Genomic DNA, 26541 nt, shown 5'->3' on the forward strand with positions numbered 1-26541 from the left:
GGGGGGGGGCAAATGCCCCCTCTTGCCCCCCCTGTCCCGCGCCCATGTCTGCACCATATAGTAATACTGACTGAACATTTGAATTGAGAATTTTAAGTTTGGTAAGTTGAGGGCACTGTCTGCAGTATGTACCCGGATTACCCTTATAAGAGAGAAAACTTTTATTATTGACATTTTGAGAAAAATAATTCTTCATGAAAATTTTTGCTTCTTCTGAAATGGTTAGTCTCTTAGACAAGGAAAGAGAGGGGACAGGTAACACGCATATTCTCCAGTGAAAAGTTATTGAGGCCAAAATTGGATCGGCGGCCATACTTTGGTGACAACATTTCGAGGTGACACCAAGCGAATTTATATGTTTTTTGTGAATATTGTTTTGTTTTAAATTTATAAACTGTGTTGTTTAGTATGGTGAGATGTTCAGTGTATGACTGGAAAGACCGAAGCGAGAAAAAAGTGGCTGGAATTACATTTCACAGATAAATATCGATACACAACTTTTGTTATGTAGTCATAAAATGTACATTTTTTTCATTATAGCAGTAAAAATATGTAAAATGCTTTTAATATGTTTTGTACCACATCCAAACCAAACTATTTTTAATCATTCCAAGTAGTATTTTCAATAGCCTGTATTATAATTAATTTTTGAAACTATAAATAATGCCACTCAGATTGGATTTCTCCAGTGGCGTAGGAATTATAATCAGAGAAATACAATTTCTGCAATAAACATTTTTTATATATTTTACAAGACTACTTGTTACTATATTTTTTTAAATATCCTTTCAAAAAAATTGCTAATTTAGGTGTATAATAATAGTTTGTAAGTAATTAATAAAGATTTAAAAATAAATAAAATAACACAAATCTTCTAGAATTGTTTATTTGTTTGTGGAAAATTAGGATATTCTTATGATTGAAGGTAACAAATAAAAAAAATTACATTATTCATTGAATCCGTAAACAATTGTGAAGGGGATTGGCTAGATTCACTATTATACCGTATGATCGAAAAAACGGCGTCCAGTTGGCTTGTAAATGACGATCGATAACATTCCCAATATAATTTTACATATAAAATGACAGCAATTTTTACCAAGAGGCATTTTTTACGTAAAAATTCACGAAAATGCATAATTTTTGACTCAGTGGTTTTATACAGGTACGGACAAAAAGTTATTACTCTTAAAAACAGTTAAAACACATGTAGGTGGCGCACCCTAAAAATAGTACTCATATCGACATCAAAATTAAATTTCTCATGTCAAAAAACTCCCAGACACCAATTTTCATCCAAATATTGACGTTAATTCAGAAATTATTTAGAAAAAATCGAAATAAAAATGAACCTTCTACACCCTGTATCTCCGAAACTAAGCATTTTAGGACATACATTTATACGAACTTTTTTACTTATTTTTATCTGCAGAATATGCTGCCGAAGTTTCCGGAATTCAGTTCGGACCACCCTGTATATCTCCAAATTTGTTGACTAATATGTTATTCTGGTCTTATTTATTTGAAAAAAAATGATAAAACATTAACAGGATTTCTAATGTGGATAAAAAGATATTAAAAGAAAAGAGATATAAAAGATGAAGAAGAGTATAATATATAAATAACAAATCATATAAATATCATCAAACCCGATGAAATAAAATCTAGTTAAGCCACAGAACAACCCCCATTTCCCAATTTGAATAATTTCGACAATTCCATTTCCATTTTTACCCCCTCCCCCCTCCCTCCTTTCCCCCAATGGAGATCCTGTCGTCGAAATCGTAACAAGGAGGTTCTCCAAACGTCAAACTGTGGGCGGCCGGGCTTCCTTCTTTTGATTTATCGTGTTTGGGGGGGTTTCGGGATGAAGTGGGGGGTGTTCCCCACCCCCATCAAAGCGTTTCTTCGATTAAGGATAATTTTGAGTGACGCGGATTGTCGACGAAGGATATTTTTGGGTTTTGATCCATCCGAAAGTAAATCAATCGTTTGGTATAAAACTGTTTGCGATGGTATTTGGTGTATCTTTATAAGGGTATGAAGTACATTTTTCGGTTAGAGATGCAATCGATGTTTTAATTTTTGTGGGAATTGCAATTTTTCGCAATTGCGATCGTGATTTTACTTTACTTGCTAGGGGAAGGCGTATCGGAGAAATGTGGCAACGCCGCAACAGCACACCGTCGCATTTCTCTCACTGCGACTTAATAAGATCCCTATGCGATTCACTTTCACATATGTAAATTCCGACCCAAAAGTAAGAGTTGCCAGCACGGTATATTTTCAACTTTCAGCAAACAGTATATTTGTTAGGACTTAATAAAGAGAAAAATCAAAGAATTTCCTTGGCTGAAGTGATCCTTGGATAGCAGCAAAAGGGAGACAATAACTTTCCAGCAATTCCCTTATATATCCCCACTCTCCGTTTTGTTTTTATCATTTTTTACCGCGCCTCTACATGTCGCTGCGCATTTTTGATTTATAATATGAACCTGGCGCATTATTTTTCATCAGCCAAGCTAAATGGAAAACTGTTATGACAGCATCATTACATCGCCGTGATGTACGTAATATACTTATATAAGCGCGCGTATACATATATAATGTGTATAGGGCAACTATGTGCAGACTGGAATAGAGAGGGATGACTGATCCTTCCAGGCTTGATATATATTTCAAAAGTGTCATTTTTTCAACTGACAACGCTGTGAGATATAAATAATACGAAAATTTTAGATATTTACATAATATTATCATTTCTTAACGCGTTTACAATAGACTTATCCGTCAAAAACTTAAAAACATTTTATACAGGGTGATACAAATTCGAGGTACGAGCATTGGTATCTCGGAAACCGTAAGAGATTCGAAGATGGTTAAATTGGGGCAAAGTTGCGCCTTGGGATGTTCACCAAGATGCCATCAAAAAAATTTTGAAAATTTGAATAGATTAAATATTTAAAAAACCAGAGCCGGACTTGAAACTAGTTTAATTAAATTGTGTTCAAATGTCAGAAATAAAAAAAATATTAAGTGTGGCATTGTACTCAGGAGACAGAATTCTTTCAAAATCTGAAATAAAAAATGCAGGTCCGTATTTAAAAAAATCAAGTTGGCCTCTGTATCCCACAAATTATCAGATAATTTAAAAATCTAAAAATGGTATCAGTTAGCCTTAATAAAGTGGCTATGAGAATGTGCAATTAGTTTTTTGATTTTCTAAATTTTCTCTTTTTCTTTTTCCCAAAAAACTCAGCAAACCTTGAAATTTTCAAAATTTTTTTGATGGCATCTTGGTGAACATCCCAAGGCGCAACTTTGCCCCAATTTAACCATCTTCGTATCTATTACGGTTTCCGAGATACCAACGCTCGTACCTCGAATTTGTAGCACCCTGTATAATTTTTGAAGTGAAACTTCATATTTTCATCGATAGGTTTGTAGCTTCTGAATAACGGTCTAGGTAAAGCATCTAGTTCATTTACCAGCTCTCATTGGAGGACACTATCATATTTATTTCAAACCAATAATCAACGAGAATATTCGTATAATTTAATAAAATTACTTATTAATTATTAAATTTAGTTTTTTTTAATTATTTTGTAAATTAATACTACGCTACTGACTCTGCCAAAAAGAATAATTCGATTTTCTGCATATATCATCTCGGAAAACAGTTAAACTGGCAGTTAAATTCTACTGCTGCTTGCCTGTCCCTCAAGGGAGGAGTTAATATCGACCCTAAATTGTCAATTTGCGCTCTAACCCTTTTAATTTAGTTTTAAAACTTAATGCGTTTAAAAATCTATTTCTAAGCAGCATATGGGCAATTAATACAGCTGCTGCCTTATAGCCCCGTGTTTGAAAATGGCGTTAATAGTCTATAGTCTATAGAATATAGATAGGGGAAGTGAGAGTAAAATTAACTCATTTTCATCTAGATGTTTGACAATTTTGTTTTTGTATTCTTCTATAATAGTAACTTTTTTTAATATTGGGATTTGCTATGTTATGTTGGTTTATAGGTTTTAAATATGATTTTAAGATTTTTTGTATACCGTTGTACCGGGTGTCCCACTAAGAATAGCTCTCGGCTGTATCTCGAAAAGTATTAGTCATAGAAATATTTATAACTAAAGACACTATGAGAAATTGCTGGAAATTATTTTCAAGTTTGTAAAACGGCCGCTAGGGGGCGCAACTCCTATGGAAAATGAGAAAATAGAATTTTTACAGAATTTTGCCTAGATAATGGGTACTATAAATAATAGTTTCAAAATCTTCAGTAAATTTTTGATTTTCTTTGTTAGAACCATTTTTCCCTATCTGCTAAAATAAAGTGGTGGGAGAAGGTTAGATCTATCTTTATTTAAATGTTAATAACTCCGGACTGGATAATCAGAACCCAACAAACGAGGGCTCGTTTAAAATAGCGTTTCTTACTCTATATTATACCATAAAAATAATAATAATAAGGTTTTGAACGTAGACGCTATTGGGCGCTTTCTTACAATTTAACAAACATAGCACGTTTATTCAAAAAAAAAAAAAATACGATAGTATGTGTAATTTTAGCTGATAGTAAAGAGTAGTAAAAACTTAAAAGTCACCGAAAACCGCATCTTGATATCTTCTTTCAAACCGAAGATATTTGCAAAATTATAATAAATACCTAAAATAAGCCCTTAATTACCTTATTTTTACAATACAGTATCAGTAGCCTTCTTGATTATGCCCATTCTGACAAAAAAAAAATAAGATAGAAACAGTTAGTTTATTTTAAAATCGACGAAATACCAGAATACCATAATCAGGGTCGCCGCTACCATGTGTGCAAAGTGTGCGGTGCACACGGGCGGCCAGGTATAGGGGCGGCCAAAACAGGCACCACTGATTTTTTTTCTTAAATAAAAACAAAAAAAATAAATAATGACTCTATTTTCCCTAATAACATTCTTATGAAATATTTTATGACCACATAATCATCTTTGATTACAAGCAGAGAAAAAGACAAGTCGAACAAGTCGGACAAAAAATTTAGGATCTTCAACTTCAAAAGAAGTTCTTTGTGAAGGAGATGAAGAAAATTCTATTTCAGAGCAAACTACTTCGGTTGCAGCTAGTGACATAAATAATGAAAGGTCAAATGACAGTGATAGCAATAATAGTGCCAGTGCTGAGGCTGAAACCATAATCAACACAGTTAATCTGGCGGCTACGGCTTGCTGTGTAGAAAGTTCCAGCCTATACTTGGTTTCGAACTATCCCGAAACATGGCCTGCAAAATTTAATCCAAATGAAGTTCAATTTATTATTGAAAATTGTCCAAAGCGAATTAAAAACTTTAACTTTTCCAGAGATAAAAATATCAGGAAATGTTTATTGAAAAATGATACCAAAAGGGATATGAACACCAGAACGTTAGCAAAATCACTAAAAAATCAAATTTTTGAGTTTAAATTTATATGCTCTATTATAATATGGCACGATATTTTAAGTAAAATTAATGTTAGCAAAATAAAACACTAAATCACCACAATACACCAAAACACTTTTACTTTTACACTGGACGCGCGTTCGTTAACCAGCATCATCAGCAGATGATCAGGATTGAAGTTGAAGATGGAGCCTTTATCACCTGCTGATGAAGCTAACATGGTTAGCGAAACGCGCGTCCAGTGTAAAAGTAAAAGTGTTTTGGTGTATTGTGGTGATTTAGTATTTTATTATGCTGTGTAACACCAAAGGTTCCAACTCCCAACTGTAAAATTAATGTTTGAGCAAAATTCTTTAGTCATCAAAACTTGACATAAAATCTTTATTAGATATACTCAATAATTTAAAAATTATTTCATAACCACACGTTCTTATGAACATTTTCAATTTTTTTAAACGAATCGAGGGATATAGCTACAAATGACATTCAAGTAGCATTCCCCAGCTTACCTACCCGAAGAAGAAAAGGCATTTTGAGTATGAAGGAACTGATGAACCCATATTGTCACCTGAATTGTCATTTAAAATAAATTTTTACCTTAAAATTGTGGATACTGCCATAATGGCAATTGAAAAACGGTTCCAATTACTACAATAACACTATTTTTAATGTAATATATAGGATAATTATAACTAAAAACAATGACGAAACTAAAATTAATTGTAAGAAAATCCATCAGGCCTTTAGAGACAAAAACAGCTCGGAGAGTGATATCAGCGAAACCGATTTATTCAAGGAAATTAAAGCTATTCGACTCTATTTTAACATAGAAAAATATCCTAGTGGTATACTCCTAGTACATGTACGAAAATAATCGACATTCAATATTTCCAAATTTAACCCTAATTATACCTAACCTCCTAACCCTAATATTCCTAACATTACCGGTTGCTGTAGGACCTGTAGGTACCTGAAGGCTTAATATTATTAGACTTTTTCTTCGATGACGCAAGGAAGACTTTCTGCTTTAGCTTTGTTATCTATCGAACAAGAGGTATGCACGACATTGGATATTAAAGATATCGTCAAATTTTCGGAAACGAAAGCCCGAAAAGTTCGATTTCAATAATTTTTTATGTTGTTTAGTTATAAGTGTTTTATTTTACTGGACATTTATTTTTTTAATTTGGAGACTAGTCTTGACTCTGCGGGATTAAAACTTTAATTATTTGAGTACTTATTTACGGGTATTAATGATACCAGACATGTCTCGGCTAATATAGACATAATATTATATATAGGTATGTCAAAAAATCTATGCAATTTTTATACATTTTGTTTAATATAAGGGGGCGGCAAATATTGAGTTGCATACGGGCGGCTAACACCTTACCGGCGGCCCTGACCATAATACCAAATGTATTAATATCTAATAATTAAGACATTAATAACAACAGTGAACAAGAAACGATGATTCAGTGAAGTCATGGTGGGCTTTCGAAAAAAGTTGCTTTGACGTAATAGTATAAACGTCAAATTGTTATTAGATCAACATTTTGATTGCCTTAGCAGCGTTTTTTATCTTTTAATTGCTTTTTCAAAATGCCTTTATTATTTGAAGTAGTTGAAGTTGTTGGCATTTTGAAAAAGCAATCAAGACACAAAAACGCTGCTAAGACAATCAAAATGTTGATCTAATAACAATTTGACGTTTATACTATTACGCCAAAAGCAACTTTTTTCCAAAGCCTACCATGACTTCACTGAATCATCCTATCTTGTTCACTGTTATTAATGTCTTAATTATTAGATATTAATATCTCTGGTATTATGCTATTCTGGTATTTCGTCGATCAGCACAGCGTAATAGACTCTTAAGAATATTTCTTTTTGTATTTTTAATTTTAACTTCAAGATCCTGAATAACCCAAGTAAAAATAACACAATAATTGATCAAATAAAACATTTACACTGCCCAAAATAACGTTTATAACTTCTCACAAACCAGACTTTTCTAACTTTTTTATCCACCCCTGACGTGTGTTAATAATAAAACCCGGAGAAGAAACACAAAAGCCGTATCAGAAACTTATCCATTAGTTATGAAACCGAAGACGCGTATCTTGTTAAGTTCTCGTCCAGAAATATTCCTGCAGCTCCTCCGCAGTGTTCCTGTAGGAAACGGACTGAAACTTTCCCCGGGAGGTTTCCCCAGGGACAAAAAGTCAAACAGACAAGTATCTAACTGACCTGTCACTTTTGTTAGCCGCCAGGAGAGTGACGCCGAGGTGAATCAAAAGAGAGGGGAAGGGAGGGTTAGATATAAGTTCACAACAATTTTAATTTCCCAGCTAACCGGACGCCGGTTTTTTTTCGATCATACGGTATATTAGTGTACATTACTAATACGTCTAGAACTGCACTTAAAAACAAGTTAAATAACTTGCCGTTTTAATTTTTTTTAATTGGCAAATAGAAAATATGTTTATTATTTCATGCATTTATTTGAGACACCTTGTACAGACAATATATTGTGAAATTTCGTTTTTCTCGTAGCTACATGAAAAGCACAAACATAAAATTACTTTTAACTATACATTTTTAGACATATATACTTAAAAATTATAAAAAATATCAAATTTACATGAAAAAAAAAACATAATAACTTAAGACGGTGTATTCTTAATTTTGGATAGCCTAAACTTACAGCAAAGTTCTTTTTCCTCATTCAAAAAGTTTTTAGCCGCTTTAAACGACATCACTACGCAATTCTCTATGCCGAATATATCCTTAACATCGACGGTGTCGTTGTGACATAGCTCGGTGACTTTGAACTTCCTGACAGGCCCGTTTGACACTTCAAACTCGTAAAAATAGTGTTTGGCCATGTTCTGAAACCCGATATACTGGAACGTCCAGTAGATTCTCTTTTTGGAGGCGTCCACTTGGTGCTTGTAGTAAAAATAGCTTTGACCGTTGAAGAAAGAGATGAGGTGTAGGTCCTTGTAGTCGCTTTTGAAGTCGATGGGGATGTTAAATTCTGTTCTGTATTGCATCAGGGTTTTTGATTTGTGGCGATCCTATAAAATACAAAGTGATTTGATTAGAGTAAAACCCAGTGTGTCTATTGAACTTTTTTTAATATTTGTTTAATATACGATCGAAAAAAAAAGGCGTCAAAGACAGCTGGGGAATGATTTGTGACAATCCTAAAAATACAAAGTGATTTGATTAAAGGTCTAGATGTTTCACCAATATAAAATTTATCATATTCACATGATATTTTGTATACCGTGCTGGCAACTGTTACTTTTGGGTCGGCAATAACAAGTGTGGAAGTAAATCGCATAGGGATCTTTTTTTTTCAAGAGATAACTAGATAAAATCATTAAACATGTTTCTGAGCATCTGAAATGGAATGATAAGGATATCGTTAGGGTGTCATTTTTTTATAAAAAGAAAACGTCAATAATCGCGATAATTTAAAAATCAACTTTTTAACACATAACAGGCCATAACTCAAGAACCACTTTAGATATTGAAACTTTTTTTTATTTTCAAGATCGGATATTTTTCAATATGTTTACAAAAGAAAAATTCGATAAGGTTGTTTTTTCCATTCAAAAATTGTAAACAATCCATCCGTTTACTATTAGAGCATAGCTATTTTCAGTAATCGTGTAGGTAAGTTTTTTATTGATAAAGATTTTCACATACTGTCTACAAAGAAAATACAGCAGAAATATTAACAAAGTTCTTGAAAAAACTACAATCTATTATTTCTAATAGATTTCGAGATATCGATTTTTGAATTCAGAGTTCTAATAGCGCGACCACTATCGAACACCCACTCAATTCCACTTATTTTTACCAAAAATGCAAGTGTTTCTAGCTGGCACTTAAAAAAATTCAAGCTATAGGGAAAATTACAACGACTCGTTAATAAATAAACAAATTAAGTATGACGAGACGTAATTAATTCGCGAAGCTGAACGCATGACGTACACCTTTCCCTAGAACTTTAAGTACTGACAGAGGTATTGATTGGAGGTCTGTCCCCAGAAGAGAATCCCTGACTAGTCAGCGCGTTTCTCTTCAGGTTTTCGTAGAAAATGCATTTTCTTATAATTTAGACCACAATTATCAATATACCTATGGAATATTGACATTTTTGATTATTTTTAAAGATCTAACAAATTTTTAAAGGTTACAGATATTAATATTGTCGATATAGTTCGTTTATGTCATTAAAAAATAAAAAAATTGTCTAAATATTTGTAAAAGAGGACCAATTAATATGATTCCAGTATTCAAACTACATTAATTGACTGTTTGCGTTGATTAATAATAATTGCTTCAAATACTAAAAAACTTAATTTTCTATGTGTATTAGACAGTGTGGTAAAAAATAACACCTTAAAAATTTTATTTCATTTTTTGACGCATGCTTATTTAACAACAGAGACGTTCATTTTCATAACTTATTATTATATTGATTTCTGATTCCAAATCCACATTTATTTAGAATAATTTATTAACTAACACAGTTAAATATGTAATTAATTAGTATTTGGGCGGAAATAATAGTGGCATATTTAATTATGGTACACTCTTTTATAAATATTTAAATAGTTTTATTTTTGTATACAAATAGGCTGGTAATATTATCGTTTTTTGCACCTGTACATTTGTTGCTTTAAAAACAATCTAAAATGTCAATATTCCATGGGTATATTGATAAATAAGGTCTAAATTATAAGAAAAAGTATTTTCTACGAAAACTTGAAGAGATAGGTAAAAATGGTATAATACAATTTGATGGACAATTAAATTCTGCGTCTGATTCTCCTCAAATATACAGGGTGTTCCATTTAAATTAAACAGGTTATTGCCGTTGAAAGCTAGAAATTATTTAAAATAAATTTTTAGACACTCTGTATGAGGTAGTATTATTTTTATTATTGCAACACAATAACTGATCAAGAATTAAACTTCAGTAAATATCTAGTATTAAAAACTTTGACTCGTGAACTTGGAGAAATAAAGCCTTAAAATTTTTACTACAATTTCACAAAATTGAAAATATTTCAAAAACGGTCAGGTTTAAGGGTGATAAACCTTAATCAAATTTAGCTTTATTTTAATCATAGAAACTAAAAATGTAATAATATACAGGGTGTTCTATTTAAAAAAATACAACTTTGATATTTTTTATTTATTTGGGACACTCTGTATCTTGTAAAAATATTTTTAAATTGTAGGTCTAATAGTCTTTCAAGAAACCCAAAACTTACAATTAGTAAAAATCTAATCGTTCAGCTACAATACTCCGTGTCGTATGTGGTGAACAACCCTGTATAACGATAAATAAAACACAAATTACCAACTTTAGTTAGACAAAACAACGAAAAGTCAGCTGCTGGTGGTACGATCTATCATTTTTCAACAAATTTATTTTATTAAAGGTGGTAGTAAAAAAAGTACTAATATACAGGTATGTCGTAAAACACATCTAATAATAAACTTGCCAAATATTTGAAAATAGAATAGTTCGAGATGACTGCGACTCTCGATGCATAGCAACTGACGATATTGACGTTTTTATTATCTTTTAGTTAATTTTGACGTTTGAAATTGCCAAATTTTAAGTAGGTAGTGACATTTTCCCCTAGAATTTAGAATTTAGAATAAGTGGGAGGGGAGTTAATCTCTGCGACCTTAGAGATCTATTGTGTCTCCCTTTCTTGAGTTATAACTCATCATACAATCCCAGGACTTCCTACGGAGACCCGTCCCTCACAGTCGAGGAGCTACGACCCAGGCCGGGTAGACGAAACGGTAGCTTGTGTCGCCTGTTGGGTTTAGAGGTAGGAGGTAGTCTCCCGACCCTTGGAGGAGGTGGTAGCTTGTATGCCACTTGCGGAGGATGGTCTCACGCAAGTGTCAGCCACCTCTCCTATAGTTTTCTTTAGGTTTGGCCCCTTGGAACTTTCATTGTTACTGTTCCCAGTGTCGCTAGGGGGTTTCCCCACAGCTTCACCGGTGATGTTTTTTTACTATTATTACCAGATCTCATAGTGTTCCTATGAGTCGCTAGGGACAGTCGGTCCACTTCTACAGAGCCCCGCATGTAGAAGTAAGGGGTAAAATACAATGGGGTGCCCCCCGGTGCCCCAAGGTTGAGGCTGTCTGTAGCCCCGCCCGGTATCGTTAAGGCTGATTCATGGTACACCGGGCCGTACCCGAGCCGGGCACGTTCCGTAAAGTAGACACCGAGCCACGTCCGGGCCTTCAATATATGCTACACCGAGTGGACAACGGGGATCATGTCCGTGCCGATTATATTCTAGAAAACAGTGTTGCCGCAGTGGTACATTTGTACCAAATTTGATACTTTTAATTCTATTTGGTACAGTAGTACTACATTTTCAAATCCAGGATGATTTGGTACAATAATTATTTCCCACGCGCACCGAAATTGAATAGATATTTAATAATTATTGTCGTTGATATTGCATTAAACGCGCTTACCGATACCATTCGGAGAAAATCCGCATTAATTAACGACGTATTATAAACGTTGTAATGTCTATAGCGTTGCCTATATTAAATAACCCGAAGAAAAAACTTGAAAATTTACTGTTTCTAACATGCTTCTATATTTGCGTTTTTTTTAAATAAAATTTAAGTTTTCCAAGTATTGTGTGTAGTATTAGAATTACTTAGAATTCTTCAACCTATACATACTTATAATTGGGTTTTCTGAATTTCTATTTCATGTTTTTCGTCTCGATTTGTGTCTTTCTCCAGGAAGTTTTTTTATGTAGAAATTTATGAAGAAATTCACAGCGACCAAACCGGTTAAAGTCATATGCAGATGTATTTTGTTGTGCTTTAAAAAATTGTACCAAAGTGGTACATTTTTAGTTTATAATGTGGTACGCGCTAAAAGTTGGGTGCGGCAACACTGCTAGAAAACAGCCGCTATAGGCCCGTAGATGAACGAAGTATTTAGCCCGGGCGACTCATTTATGTTTGCCGCAACGGGGCCGGACCGTAGCGGATCCGAGGAAAAATGTACACCGACATTTCTCGGACGGGGCACGGACGCGTTCCGGCGAAGCTCGGCCCGTGCTCGGCTTAGCATGAATGCATATGTATAAATAACATTTGACAATGTTTGCCCGTGTCTTCACCGTCGCACGGCCCCGGCCCGTCACGGTGTACCATGAATCAGCCTTTATATGTCTTGGTGCAATTCCCTGGCCACGACACTACAGTCAGGGACAAGACGATGAGTGAGATGCTTCTTAGACCAAGCCAAGTGCTAGAGGGGATTCTCCCAGCACCTGACCAGGAGCTTCCCCACCAACGACAAGGTTTTGCATCTCCTAGGGGAAGGACGTTTTCCCCTAAAACATGAATACAATAATTGATAGTAAGATTAACATTAAAAATACAAATTCAAACACTCCTCATAATTATTCTAATGGTCTTGGACAAAGTATAGCATTCAACTCGCAATTTATAGCCATTATTCACTCGATGACTTAACTTGAAAATAATGGCTAGCTTAAATTGCTCGTTCAATAATATACTATTATATTAGTGTGGATTAAAAATAAAACGATTGTATTTTAATGTAATGAAATAAGTGCAGGGTCTATTTTATAACCTTAAAATGATTTTCTAAATCCTTGTAGTCACCAGTCCAATCACAGGCCCAGCCAGCGTATGATGCTCCTTCGCACTTGAACTCCCTGTACCTACATTCATTTTCGTGAGCATTTCGTTCTTGGCCTGTCAGATCGTACTTGCATCCCTTCGATTTGTTCCTGCACGGTAGCTTTATAGTATCTCTGAAAAACAATACGATTTCGAATTCAGTGCAAAGTATACAGGATTGTTCACCACATACGACACGGAGTATTGCAGCTAAACAATTGGATTTATACAAATTGTAAGTTTTGGGTTCGTTGAAGGACTATTAGAGCTACAATTTAAAAATATTTTTAAAAGATACAGTGTCCCAAATAAATAAAAAATATCAAAGTTGTATTTTTTTAAATGGAACACCCTGTATATTATTACATTTTTAGTTTCTACGATTAAAATAAAGGTTAATTTGATTAAGATTTATTATACTTAAACCTTACCGTTTTTGAAATATTTTCAATTTTGTGAAATTGCAGTCAAAGTTTTAAGGCTTCATTTCTCCAAGGGTATCAAAGTTTTTAATACTAAATATTTACTGAAGTTTATTTACTGATCAGTTATTGTGTTGCAATAATAAAAATAATACTACCTTATACAGAGTGGCTAAAAATTTATTTTAAATAATTATTAGCTTCAAACGGCAATAACTTGTTTAATTTAAATGGAATACCCTGTATATTTTACAAGAATCAGATGCACAATTTAATTGTCTATTAAATTATATTATACCATTTTTTACCTATCTCTTTAAGTTTCCGCAGAAAATGCATTTCCTTGTAATTTAGAACTTATTTATTAATATACCCATGGACTATTGACATTTTAGATTATTTTTAAAGATGTACCAAATTTTTAAAGAGTACAGATACTAATATTGTCGATATAATTCGTTTATTTCATTAAAAAAATAAAAAAGAAAACTGTTTAAATATTTGTTAAAGAGGACCAATTAATATGATTCCAGTATTCAAATTACATTAACTGACTGTTTGCGTTGATTAATATAATTGCTCCAAATACTAAAAAACTGAATTTTGTATGGGCATTAGACAGTGTGATAAAAAGTAACACCTTAAAAATGATATTTCATTTTTTAATAAATGTTTATTTATAACAACAAAGGCTTTAATTTGATAACTTATTATTATATTGATTTCTGACTCAAAAATCTACATTTATTTATAATAATTTATTAACGAACACAATTAAGTATGTCATTAATTAGTATATGGGCGGAAATAATGGTGTTATATTTAATTAATGGTATACTCTTTTATAAAGATTTAAATAGTTTTCTTTTGCATACAAATGGGCTAGTAATATTATCGTTTTGCTAAAAACGATAATATTACTAGTCTGTACATTTTGTACATTTGTTGCTTTAAAAACAATCTAAAATGTCAATATTCCATGGATATATTGATAAATGAGGTCTAAATTATAAGAAAATGCATTTTCTACTAAAACTTGAAGGGATAGGTAAAAAATGGTATAATACAATTTGATAGACAATTTAATTGTGCATCTGATTCTCCTAAAATATACAGGGCATTCTATTTAAATTAAAGAAGTTGTTGCCGTTTGAAGTTAATAATTATTTAAAGTAAATTTTTAGACACTCTCTATAAAGTAGTATTATTTTTATTATTGCAACACAATAACTGATCAATAAATAAACTTCATTAAATATTTAGTATTAAAAACATTGATACCCTTGGAGAAATAAAGCTTTAAAATTTTTACTGCAATTTCACAAAATTGAAAATATTTCAAAAACGTAATGTTTAAGTATAATAAACCTTAATCAAATTTACCTTTATTTTAATCGTAGAAACTAAAAATGTAATAATATACAGGGTGTTCCATTTAAAAAAATACAACTTTGATATTTTTTATTTATTTGGGATACTCTGTATCTTGTAAAAATATTTTTAAATTGTAGCTGTAATAGTCCTTCAACGAAACCCAAACTTACAATTTGTAAAAATCTCATCGTTTAGCTACAATACTCCGTGTCGTACGTGGTGAACAACCCTGTATAGGCCCAAAAGCAAAGGCATGGTCTTAATGTAAAAATTACGAAAAAATGTTAGTGCCTTCTTTAAAACAGAATATTTCCAACAAAAATAAAGTTAATGAGATGAACCAAAAAACAAACCATCGAGAAAGGATGTATGTATCTAGATGATTCTTGCTGTTTTAACATATTTCACAGGGTCTTTCAAACTTTCACCACAATATCAACATTTTGTTTTCCCTCGTATAATTAACAGATGGGGAGTTTCATTTTTAATTTAGAAAAAGACACTAAAAAGTCAAATAATTTGGCAACACACTGCTTAAAAAATCATCAAAATCGGCCAATTAAAATCTTTGAATAAGAAGACTAAGGAAGGAGCATATCAAAAATCTTAGGTACACCGCGATGGGCCTCAAATATGGCTGACTTAAATTCCGGTTTATCAGTGTCGTTCTAATTTTATTTAAAAAATGTAAAACTATGATGTAGGGTAGACGTGGGGTAGACTCAATAATTTGTTGTTTTATTTTACGTTGTGAATAAATGTTGGTAGTTATTAAAATTATTATAAAAATATATAATTCTAATAAAAATAGATAAGTTATAATAAGTATTTATTAACACAAACATCCGATACGCTACTGAAGCAGGTAAGTCAAATTAACGTATCTAAATTCTTTGACATCTAATTTTTGACAAGTAATAAATAAAAGCTAAAATGCAAAAAAATATATAATTTAGTAAATTTAAGTGAATTTCATAAATGATCGGTTTACTACACGTATGTATATTATATAGTCACTTACTAGCGAAAAGTTGTTCCATTATTTCACTCAATTTTTGCCGAGATCTACCGCACGCTACACAACCTACTATTTTAGAGACTTTTTCGATAAATCGCGATAGTGTCACTGTGAATTTAAGTTCTGCCACAATTTCCATCTAGATTTACTACCTTTATACAACTATCAGTAGTAGAATAAATAATAAATAACATGAAATAAGCTCCGTAAAAACTGACAAATCCACAAAATTTCAAATCAAATTCAAATGAATCGTCAAACAGAACTGTCAAGGAACCCCACCCTAGAGAGCTTTTATGGTGGCTTTTCCGCCCACCATGCATGAATACATGGATAGCATTATGCTCCTTCCTTAGTCTTCTTATTCAAAGATTAAAATAAATATATTAACCTTTAAAATACATCAAAGTTTTAAGGTGCCCATTTTTCGTGCCGGTGAATGTATTTCAAAAACTATACATTTTAGTCATATAATTTTCTAATGAAACCAACCTTTATTTTTTTACTAGAATCCAAAAATCAATTAATATATAGGGTGTTCCATTACAAAAAACATAACATTGTTATGTTACCTTTTTTTGTGGACACCCTGTAGAACTCTACATAATTTTAGAAAATGCTTCAAATTGACTTACAGAAGCTCACAAAATTTCACTTCAATACAAACTTTTGTTCTCCTTGCAAAAACCGCGTCGTATATGATGCGCCACCCTGTATAATTCGATTTCAATCAAAATTTCAATGTTTGGAATATAAGCAGAATAGGTATAGCTTATGCATTAGATTTATTTATTTCAATAAATTTACTTAGAAAAAGAATTAAAAAATCAAAATATTAAGAAGGAAATAATTAAGAATTTACTAAAATTACTAAAATAAAAAATTAAAACCAACGAAAAAAAAAAGGGTTTCGCATTAATTCATACAGTAATTGAATTCCGAGGTAAAAGTCTCCGGGCACTCCACTAATACGTACTTTAAGCTTTCCAGAAGTTCTTCCAGTCCAATGTTGCGCCTATTTGACATCGGTCTGCGACATTTCGGACAAATGGTGATGTGACGTCGGGTGAAACAGCCTTGGTGGATGGAATGACCCACCTCGCATTGCACGATTGGTGCCTCAAGTGGATCCAGACAAATGACGCATTCTAGAAGACCTGCTTTATCTACCTGGATAAATTCATTAATTGAAACAAGAAAAAAAACAGCATCATAGCTTTAAAGTAGTGGCCTTTAAAGTGACAATGTCAGTGGCTACTGTGACAGTATTTTTTTTGGTAAAGGTGTGGTGACCTTGAAACGAGTATTTGCAGCTTAGACAAAGAGTAGATAAGACAAGAGACGACAGTGAACAAAGAAGTCGAATTTCGCGAGAGAGACGCAGATATATTAAAATTTAAAGGTCCCATCAAGTCCCATTTTGACTGTTGCCAAGTATATTTCTTTGAAAAATAAACAAGATTTTCTGAAAATAAATTAATAATATAAGAAGGATATAAGTAACGTATGTTAATACGGAAATGTAAATTTTTAGTTTAGGTTGGTTTAGGTTCTTTTTTCGCAATGTACTGATAATATCAAAGAAACAGAATGACTAAGTTGATCGATTTCAAAGATAAACAGATAAAATCTCAAAATCTGACAACGGCGTATTTTATCTAATCTAAAATATAACCTATGATTTTAGGACGCTAATCAGCTGTGCTAATCAAGCTTAAACATAAACAAATCTGATTAGGTGTTTTCTTGCATTTTTGCCTTTTTAAAGTGTGTTTTCAGAGTTTTTCGATATCTTATCGTTTTGAGAGTTTTTAAGGTTTAATTTTAGTATCGTTTTTGTTGCGTACTAATTTGTAAATATTGTCAAATATGAATACTGAACAGGACACGAGTAGCAGGAAAAGACGAGATGGTGGCAATGTGTGTGCTTACAAAGACTGCAAAAATAGGTCTTATTCTTCGACAAACATAATATTTCACTCTTTTCCAAAGGATCCTGAAAAGTTATTAAACTAAGAAAGAAGACTTAAAGAAGTTATTAAACTAAGATCGAAGACATGGTTAGAAGCTTGTAATATATTTTTACAAAAAAAATTGAGCAACTCTATTTTTTTGTACATAAACTCCACATTGTGATTTTACACTTGTTCAAGTCCATATGTAAAAAAAATACACGCAAATAAAATATTTCTTACAAATCGACTTGGTCACTTTATCTTGTTTACAAACGATATACAAAATATTGCTTTTATTATCTTTATTCCCCGACAAATATGTTTCTAATTATAATTTATTTTATATAATATTGTTACGGATTCCGTGGGTCCACTATTTAAACTCACGATAAAATACTTAACGAATTTATTTGTTTCACTCTGTACACAACTTATACTATTTACAACACAACTTATGCAACTACTATTACTCTAACGGTATTTCACGGTATTTTCAAACTTCAGACTTAGACTTCAAACTTCAAACTTTAAACTTGTCCAACTGTCAAAGCGCGAGCCTTATATACCCCCTGGCGGTTGTTTCTAGATTTTTCTAAAGAATTCTATAATTTTCTTTACTTTCTGGCGAATGCGCCAGGTTCCTCAATGCACCGTTGCGGTTATGCAACCAGTAATACACCTTGACCTTAACATTGCCCCGTTCTCAAATTTGATCGTCCCGATCAAGGTTTCCTGTCTGGTATCTCTTCAATCGATCCAGATGAACTACTTTCATCTTACTTCTTGGGCTGCGTTGAATCCGGTACAACATCATTTATCCTCTTGATGTCGTGTATAAGGACCTTCCCATGCTGGAGTTAACTTTGGGGACCTTCCTTTCTTGCGCTGTAGGTTATACAACCATACCCTATCGTCTTGTTGCGGCCCGTACTTTGGCTGACAAGAGGTCGTAACGAGCTTTCATCCGGTCACTGGCTAGCGTAATCTTACTTCTCACGGCCTTAAAATTTCCCAATAATTTGCTTAGTTCCTCCATTTTCCTCGCTTGTTCTCAAGGCCGGCCAAAGCGAAAAAAGTGGCTGGAATTACATTTCACAGGTAGAAATATTGATACACAACTTTTGTTATGTAGTCATAAAATGTACATTTTTCATTAGAGTGGTAAAAATGTTAATTCGGTCTAAAAATTTTCCAATCCACTTAATTTCTTCTTAAAATCCTCTTGAATCGCACTTCCGACAATCAATTTGTTACGGATTCCGTGGGTCCACTATTTAAACTCACGATAAAATATTTCTAACAATATATATATATATATATATATATAGATATATATATATATATATATATATATATATATATATATATTTGCTAGTATATATATATAATAATATATATATATATAGTTAAGTATTATAACTTATACTATATAAATATAACAATACTATTTACAGCCTGTTAATGCAGCTACTATTATCTAGCGATATTCTTCATGATTTTCAGGCTTCGGACTTGGACTTGGGCTTTGGGCTTTTCATTGAATCCGGGCGCAAGCTGGGAAGGGCAATAGGCTTTGGGCTTTATTATACCGTATGGTCGAAAAAAAAACGACGTCCAGTTGGCTTGTAAATGACCATCTCGATGACATTCCCCATATAATTTTACATATAAAATGACAGCGATCTTCGCTGATGCCGTCTTCTTTCGATATCGTTTTATACAGTTTTTATGTCATTTTATATGTAGTATTATTTGGGGAATGTCATCGATCATTATTTCAAAGTTTAAAACATATATATTTACATTATTTTTTATTTAATTATTACTATGCCAACGTTAATAAATAAATAATTGTCTTTATGAGTCAGTCCACTGTGACTGTTAAATAGATTCTGCATTATCGACTTAGATATTCTAATATTATAAAGGTTGGACTTTAGGCTTTGGGCTTTGTATACGCATTACTTAGGCTTTAAACGATATATTAGTTTACGTTTTAATATTTAGGCTTTTTTGTACTTTAAACTGGGTACAAGCTTTAAACTTTAAACTTTAAACTTTAAACTTTAAACTTTAAACTTTAAACTTTAAACTTTAAACTTTAAACTTTAAACTTGTCCAACTGTCAAAGCGCAGATACTGCGCATGCGCATATCGTCGATGTTGCCATATTTTCAGTAGAAAATAATGTTTTTTTTTTCAAAGCAGTCAATACCGGGTGCGTCTCAAAAGTGGCTCAGCCCTATAACTTTCTTATTTTTTCAGATCAAAAAACGATGTTAGTATATGACATAAATTAGGATTGATTGGCGTATTCAATCGTGAAAATCGTGCATTTTCTTTTAACTTCCCTGTATATTTTTCGAAAACTTTTTAGAACTGCCTGTTCACCGCAAATTTTCCCACGGTATAATTTCTTAATCTCTGATATTACCATAGTTACGGCTTTACTCTATGGTTGCGGCACTAAAAGGGATGCAAATACAGAAAAAATCCGGTGGCTCTCAACTCAACATTTTTTTTAAACTTAAATAACTCGGTTATTTTGGATTTATCTGAAAAAGTAAGGAGAAAATATGTTTCTTTTATCGAGATCTGCCAGCCCTGAAAATATTTGCACTTATTTAAGACTCATCCTATATATAAGTTTGTTAACATTTAATATAGATGCTGAACTTGTATATTTTTAATTAGATCTTTCTATTTAGCTGAATGTCCTAATATGTATACTACTGTTTTTTTAACTAAAATATGTTAAAATAATTAATCACATATGTATATACATATGTGAAACAGAAAGAAACTTTTATTGCAGTTTAGTCCTCTACTCGGGCAGTTTTTTGCTGCACAACTTCGCCCAGGCATTTTAAAAACACGTAAAAATTAACGATTTAAAAATGTTCAAAAAAACAAAAATAAATTATATAACACAAGAAACGAAAATAAACTAGAAAAACCAAATATATAACACAATAAACAAAAATAAAACAACAACTATAAAATATAACTCAAGAAATAAACAAAATAAATTAATCCGTACGCTACTGACTCGAATCAGCCGAAAGTGTGCGCAGTCGATGAAAGAAACTACGACACTGGTTACTTTCTGTTGATGGAAACCCTAATGGCGGCGTGCGCGACGGTATGCGCGTCGCGTTCCCGCCAAAGAGAGTTAAGGATGTCGCCCACTAGACCGCGGCGCGACGCGGCGCGGCGCCATGTGGAAAATTCTTTTGTCTGCTTGCCATATATTTAAATGGACCAACGCACATTAAGCGCGCGCAGATGAAGCCACCGCGGGATTTCACACCTTCGTCAAGAAGTCGGAAGACTTCTAGCAAACTTTTCCGTCTCTCCGCGTTTCGGCGCGTTGCAGTGTGCGTACTCACAAGGGAAATAATTTTGCATTCGAGTCTTTTCAGTTGGCTTTTTGACTAGGAACTAGTGATATGTATCAATGGCAGAATTGTATTTTTAAAGGTAAATTAGGCAAATCGATTTTCATAAAGGAATATGATATTTTTTTTAGTCTTCCCTCACTAGAGACAGATGGACGAAATGCCTTTCTATCAAAGATTTAATATAATTGAGGGGTGTAGAGGCAAAACTGGTAATCTCCACTTTTTAACAAAAGTGCCAATCTCCAATTTTTAAATTCTAATTACCTAAATATATAAAAAAGATTAGGGTTTTTTCATCACATAACTAATATACACATCAGAATAAACAAGAATTATCAAAAGTATTAGTAATTTGTCTCTTCTGAAAAAATATGATGAGTAGAGATACTCGGTGTTTTGCTTCTAAAACCCTCAATTGAGGAGTGCGTAAAATGTTTCCTTTATATTTTGTAATACTGAAAAAAATGATTTTGTCTTTTATTAAATCTGGAAAAAGATGGTAAAATTCTCCAAACTTCTTTCTTTTTTTGTTAATCGTATGAGTCCAAACTTTTCCTCACCCCCTCTTCCTCTTCCTCTGTTAGAAGAGCACAAAAAATACGCTTTCGTCCGTACTTGAACTCATTGCTTTAAAAACTAAACTACAGTAAGTAAAAAACACTTCGACTATAACTAAATAGCGTTGCCGCGTTTCAAAAACGCGCTATAGTGGGCGCAGTTCCTTCGCAGCCGGAAAAAATTCTCTTCCCAGCGCCGCACATAGGTCATTTTATGTATTTTAGGAATTAATAAATAAAAAAATTGAATGTCGAAAAAAATATTTTTTTTATATTTCATCTTGGAGGTAGGGCCCCATAGATATTATATCTGCGATATTATATTTTAATATTAACAGAAGTGGCCATGGCCAGAATGACAATGTCAAAGTTTGTTTGAATTATTTCGCATAGTAAAATTACTGTCATTAGTTCATAAAGTTTCGAATTTTGTTGTTACGAATAGAAGGTGAGTTTAAAAAGTAGTGTTGTGTTATTGTGTACCATAAGGTAAGATTTATTATTAAAAAAAATAATATCCGTTTAAAAAGCTTGTGACTTGGCGAAAAGATACAATGTTTTAATAATAAGAAAAAAATAGTTTTTTTTCATAACTTTGTATTTAAAAATGTTTATAATTCAGGATTTATACAGATTTATTTCAAGAACATTTTTTTCGTATTCACAATCATTTTATCGATTAATCTATCCTAAATTTAACTGCCAAGATGTGCCAAGAGTAAATATATATATTGTTTTAGGTACCATGTCAATAGAAAAATCTCTCTTGTTTTCTGCTTGGTGTGAAGGCAATTCTTTGAAGAACAAAAATGCATCTGTTTTGCCATTTGTTCTGAACACGCTAAATTTAGGGCAACATGTTGGCGACGAACATTATAATGAAATAGTGAAAATTATTAAAAAATGTAATTATTATTATTATTACTCTTTGTCTAAATGTGTGGGAACACGGTCAAATAAGGAACCATTTATCAAAGAAGTTCTTAATTTACTTCGAGAGCGTACTTTACAGGCATCAGAGTTTGATGAAAATATTAGTCAGGATGATGATATCATCGATATTATGTCTCTAAAAGGGTACCTACATAGTGAGGCATCTCGATGCGATGTTCGCCGCGATGCATCCTACGCGCACTTACTCGTTTGCAGTGCTTAGAACGTGCGCGTAGGATGCATCGCGGCGAGCATCGCATCTAGATGCTTCACTATGTTTGTACCCTTAGTAGTGACGAGGATATCGATAGTGATTAAATAAAAATATTATTACATAAATTTCTCTAGTAAAATAGTGTTATTATCATTTTATTTATATTTGTTAAATGTTTTAGGTTGTTTTTTTCATTGTTCAAGCTAATTTTTACTTTCAATTAACTTTAAAATTAAAAATTAAATTTAGTAAACCTTCTAGATACTAATAAATTCACTTACAAAAAAGTAACGAACTACAGTTTTTGTTTGAGTTCGATATAATAAAATGAAAAACAAAATAATATATTTCGTAAGACACCCTGTACAAGCATAAAATGAAAGAAAATATCATTATCCCACGCATTTATTTATTTTCTTACCAAACAAATTTATTTTTGTTTTAAAAAATAATTTAAATTTTAAAGGCATTATTTATTACCGCCTAAATTGGCGAAAATGACCTATGTGCGCCGCGCCGCGCAGCGGTCTAGTGGGCGACAACCTTAAAGGTTGTCGCCCACTAGAACGCGGCGCGGCGCGGCGCTGGGAAGAGATTTTTTTCCGGCTGCGAAGGGACTGCGCCCACTATAGCACGCTTTTGAAACGCGGCAACGCTATTTAGTTATAGTCGAAGTGTTTTTTACTTACTGTAGTTTAGTTTTTAAAGCAATGAGTTCAAGTACGGACGAAAGCGTATTTTTTGTGCTCTTCTAACAGAGGAAGAGGAAGAGGGGGTGAGGAAAAGTTTGGACTCATACGATTAACAAAAAAAGAAAGAAGTTTGGAGAATTTTACCATCTTTTTCCAGATTTAATAAAAGACAAAATCATTTTTTTCAGTATTACAAAATATAAAGGAAACATTTTACGCACTCCTCAATTGAGGGTTTTAGAAGAAAAAACACCGGGTATATCTACTCATCATATTTTTTCAGAAGAGACAAATTACTAATATTTTTGATAATTCTTATTTATTCTGATGTGTATATTAGTTATGTGGTCAAAAAAACCCTGATCTTTTTTATATATTTAGGTAATTAGAATTTAAAAATTGGAGATTGTCACTTTTGTTAAAAAGTGGAGATTGCCAGTTTTGCCTCTACACCCCTCAATTATATTAAATCTTTGATAGAAAGGCATTTCGTCCATCTGTCTCTAGTGAGGGAAGACTAAAAAAAATATCATATTCCTTTATGAAAATCGATTTGCCTAATTTACCTTTAAAAATACAATTCTGCCATTGATACATATCACTAGTTCCTAGTCAAAAAGCCAACTGAAAAGACTCGAATGCAAAATTATTTCCCTTGTGAGTACGCACACTGCAACGCGCCGAAACGCGGGAGACGGAAAAAAGTTGCTAGAGAAGTCTTCCGACTTCTTGACGGAAATCCCGCGGCGCGCTTCTGCGCTTCGCGCTCTAGTGTGCGTTGGTCTATTTAAATACATGGCAAGCAGACAAAAGAATTTTCCACATGGCGCCGCGCCGCGTCGCGCCGCGGTCTAGTGGGCGACATCCTTAAAGGTTGTCGCCCATAATTGAGGGGTGTAGAGGCAAAACTGGCAATCTCCACTTTTTAACAAAAGTGACAATCTCCAATTTTTAAATTCTAATTACCTAAATATATAAAAAAGATCAGGGTTTTTTTGACCACATGACTAATATACACATCAGAATAAATAAGAATTATCAAAAATATTAGTAATTTGTCTCTTCTGAAAAAATATGATGAGTAGATATACCCGGTGTTTTTCCTTCTAAAACCCTCAATTGAGGAGTGCGTAAAATGTTTCCTTTATATTTTGTAATACTGAAAAAAAATGATTTTGTCTTTTATTAAATCTGGAAAAAGATGGTAAAATTCTCCAAACTCCTTTCTTTTTTTGTTAATCGTATGAGTCCAAACTTTTCCTCACCCCCTCTTCCTCTTCCTCTGTTAGAAGAGCACAAAAAATACGCTTTCGTCCGTACTTGAACTCATTGCTTTAAAAACTAAACTACAGTAAGTAAAAAACACTTCGACTATAACTAAATAGCGTTGCCGCGTTTCAAAAGCGCGCTATAGTGGGCGCAGTCCCTTCGCAGCCGGAAAAAATTCTCTTCCCAGCGCCGCGCCGCGCAGCGGTCTAGTGGGCGACAACCTTTAGCCTGCCGTGTGATTTATATGCCGTGACAATAACCTGCAATTTGGCAACATCGCGGATGTGCGCTTGCGTAGTATCGATGATCAAATGCAGCAAATAAGAACTTCAAGATGAGCCACCGAATCCACACCTTTCCTGCCTTTACCTTATTATTTTATATACCTGCTATATCTATCTACTATGTTTAGTAATTTCTATGTGGTTCCATACTAAAAATGTGTTCAATAATAATTATATTATAATATAATTATTAGTAAAAAATACAAATATTAATACTAGCGTAGGTATATTTTAAATTATTCTAAACATAGTAGGTACCTATTACAGAAATTATTCATTGCTTTTAATTTAATCATAGATAAGCAAATATTGATTCAGTTGTTTTATCATTTATTGCATTCAAATGTATAAAATGACACACCCAAAAACTTGTGGAATTAAAAAGACTGCAATTACTACCTATCTTATAAATATTTCCTTGTACTGTACTTACCATTTTAAAATAAATTCAATCGAAAATTCACACTTCCTGTTGACTCGATACTTGATAAACGAAAATTTACCGAGAGAAGACAGATTGAACAAAACAATAATAAAACGAGTTGTAAATCTGTGAACCACTGCTGAGTTGCACTGATAATTGGGCTAGAGAAATAGCGTTGCCAGATTGTTCAGATTGTACTAAAATTCAGAAAAATATATACTATCTTCTATCTTATAGCTTCTGTCTTTAGTTATCTTATAGTTTTTTCATATAAAATTACTATAATACAACCTTTTGTACTTAATAACACCACTATTGACGTCGTGGACTTTGTGAAATTCTTAGGCCTTGTTGTAGACAACTCGTTAAAATGGGACTTGCACATCGAAGCTTTATCAAAGAAACTAAGCGCTGCCTGTTTTGCGCAAAGAGTTTCTAAGGAACTTAACTTATCAACCTCTAGAATAGCATATTATGCCCTTTTTGAGTCACATCTTCGTTATGCCCTTCCATTCTGGGGTACTTGCTGCGCAACAAAATTTGATCGTATTTTCAAACTTCAACAAAATAGAGCAGTTCGATATTTATTGGGACTGAACAGTAGAACTCACTGCCAAAATTTCTTTAAAAATTTCAAAATACTGATTCTTCCTTCTTTATTCATTTTTGAATCCGTTTGCTTAATCCGCAAGCACATATCTGCTATTCCCGAAAGGTCATTTTACAACTATCCACTTAGGAATGCGGAGCACGATCTTTATCTGCCAACCCCGAGCACAGAACTATTTTAGTTAAAGGCTCAATACTGTACAATACCAAAAAAATGTACAATC

The 26541-nt window shown here is 32.8% G+C and overlaps 1 protein-coding gene and 1 long non-coding RNA gene across 2 annotated transcripts; one reads left to right on the forward strand and one right to left on the reverse strand.

Annotated features, from left to right (window-relative positions):
* Positions 1-7924: 7924 nt before the first annotated feature.
* LOC115881050 (E3 ubiquitin-protein ligase sina-like) lies at positions 7925-25860 on the reverse strand. The gene is made up of 4 exons (XM_030898413.1): positions 25718-25860; positions 16956-17149; positions 13116-13299; positions 7925-8520 (listed from the first exon to the last, which is right to left on the reverse strand). The coding sequence occupies exons 1-4, from the start codon at positions 25718-25720 to the stop codon at positions 8107-8109; spliced, it is 795 nt and encodes a 264-aa protein (XP_030754273.1). The 5' UTR covers positions 25721-25860; the 3' UTR covers positions 7925-8106.
* On the forward strand, positions 22165-22694 carry LOC115881051. The gene is made up of 2 exons (XR_004049972.1): positions 22165-22381; positions 22633-22694. It is a non-coding gene; the product is annotated as an uncharacterized LOC115881051 (long non-coding RNA).
* Positions 25861-26541: the final 681 nt, after the last annotated feature.

Source organism: Sitophilus oryzae, unplaced genomic scaffold (genome assembly GCF_002938485.1).
Source record: "Sitophilus oryzae breed Bouriz unplaced genomic scaffold, Soryzae_2.0 scaffold_1693_pilon_pilon, whole genome shotgun sequence".
NCBI classification, from domain to species: Eukaryota; Metazoa; Arthropoda; class Insecta; order Coleoptera; family Curculionidae; genus Sitophilus; species Sitophilus oryzae.

Bases quoted from the DNA above. Each gene is read 5' to 3' on its own strand.
- LOC115881050 (XM_030898413.1), bottom strand. The intron at 13,300-16,955 runs GTACGTATTAGT...ATTGTTTTTCAG, and splicing joins GAACTTCTGGAAAGCTTAAA to AGATACTATAAAGCTACCGT. The intron at 8,521-13,115 runs GTTATAAAATAG...TGTATTTTATAG, and splicing joins ATTTAGAAAATCATTTTAAG to GATCGCCACAAATCAAAAAC.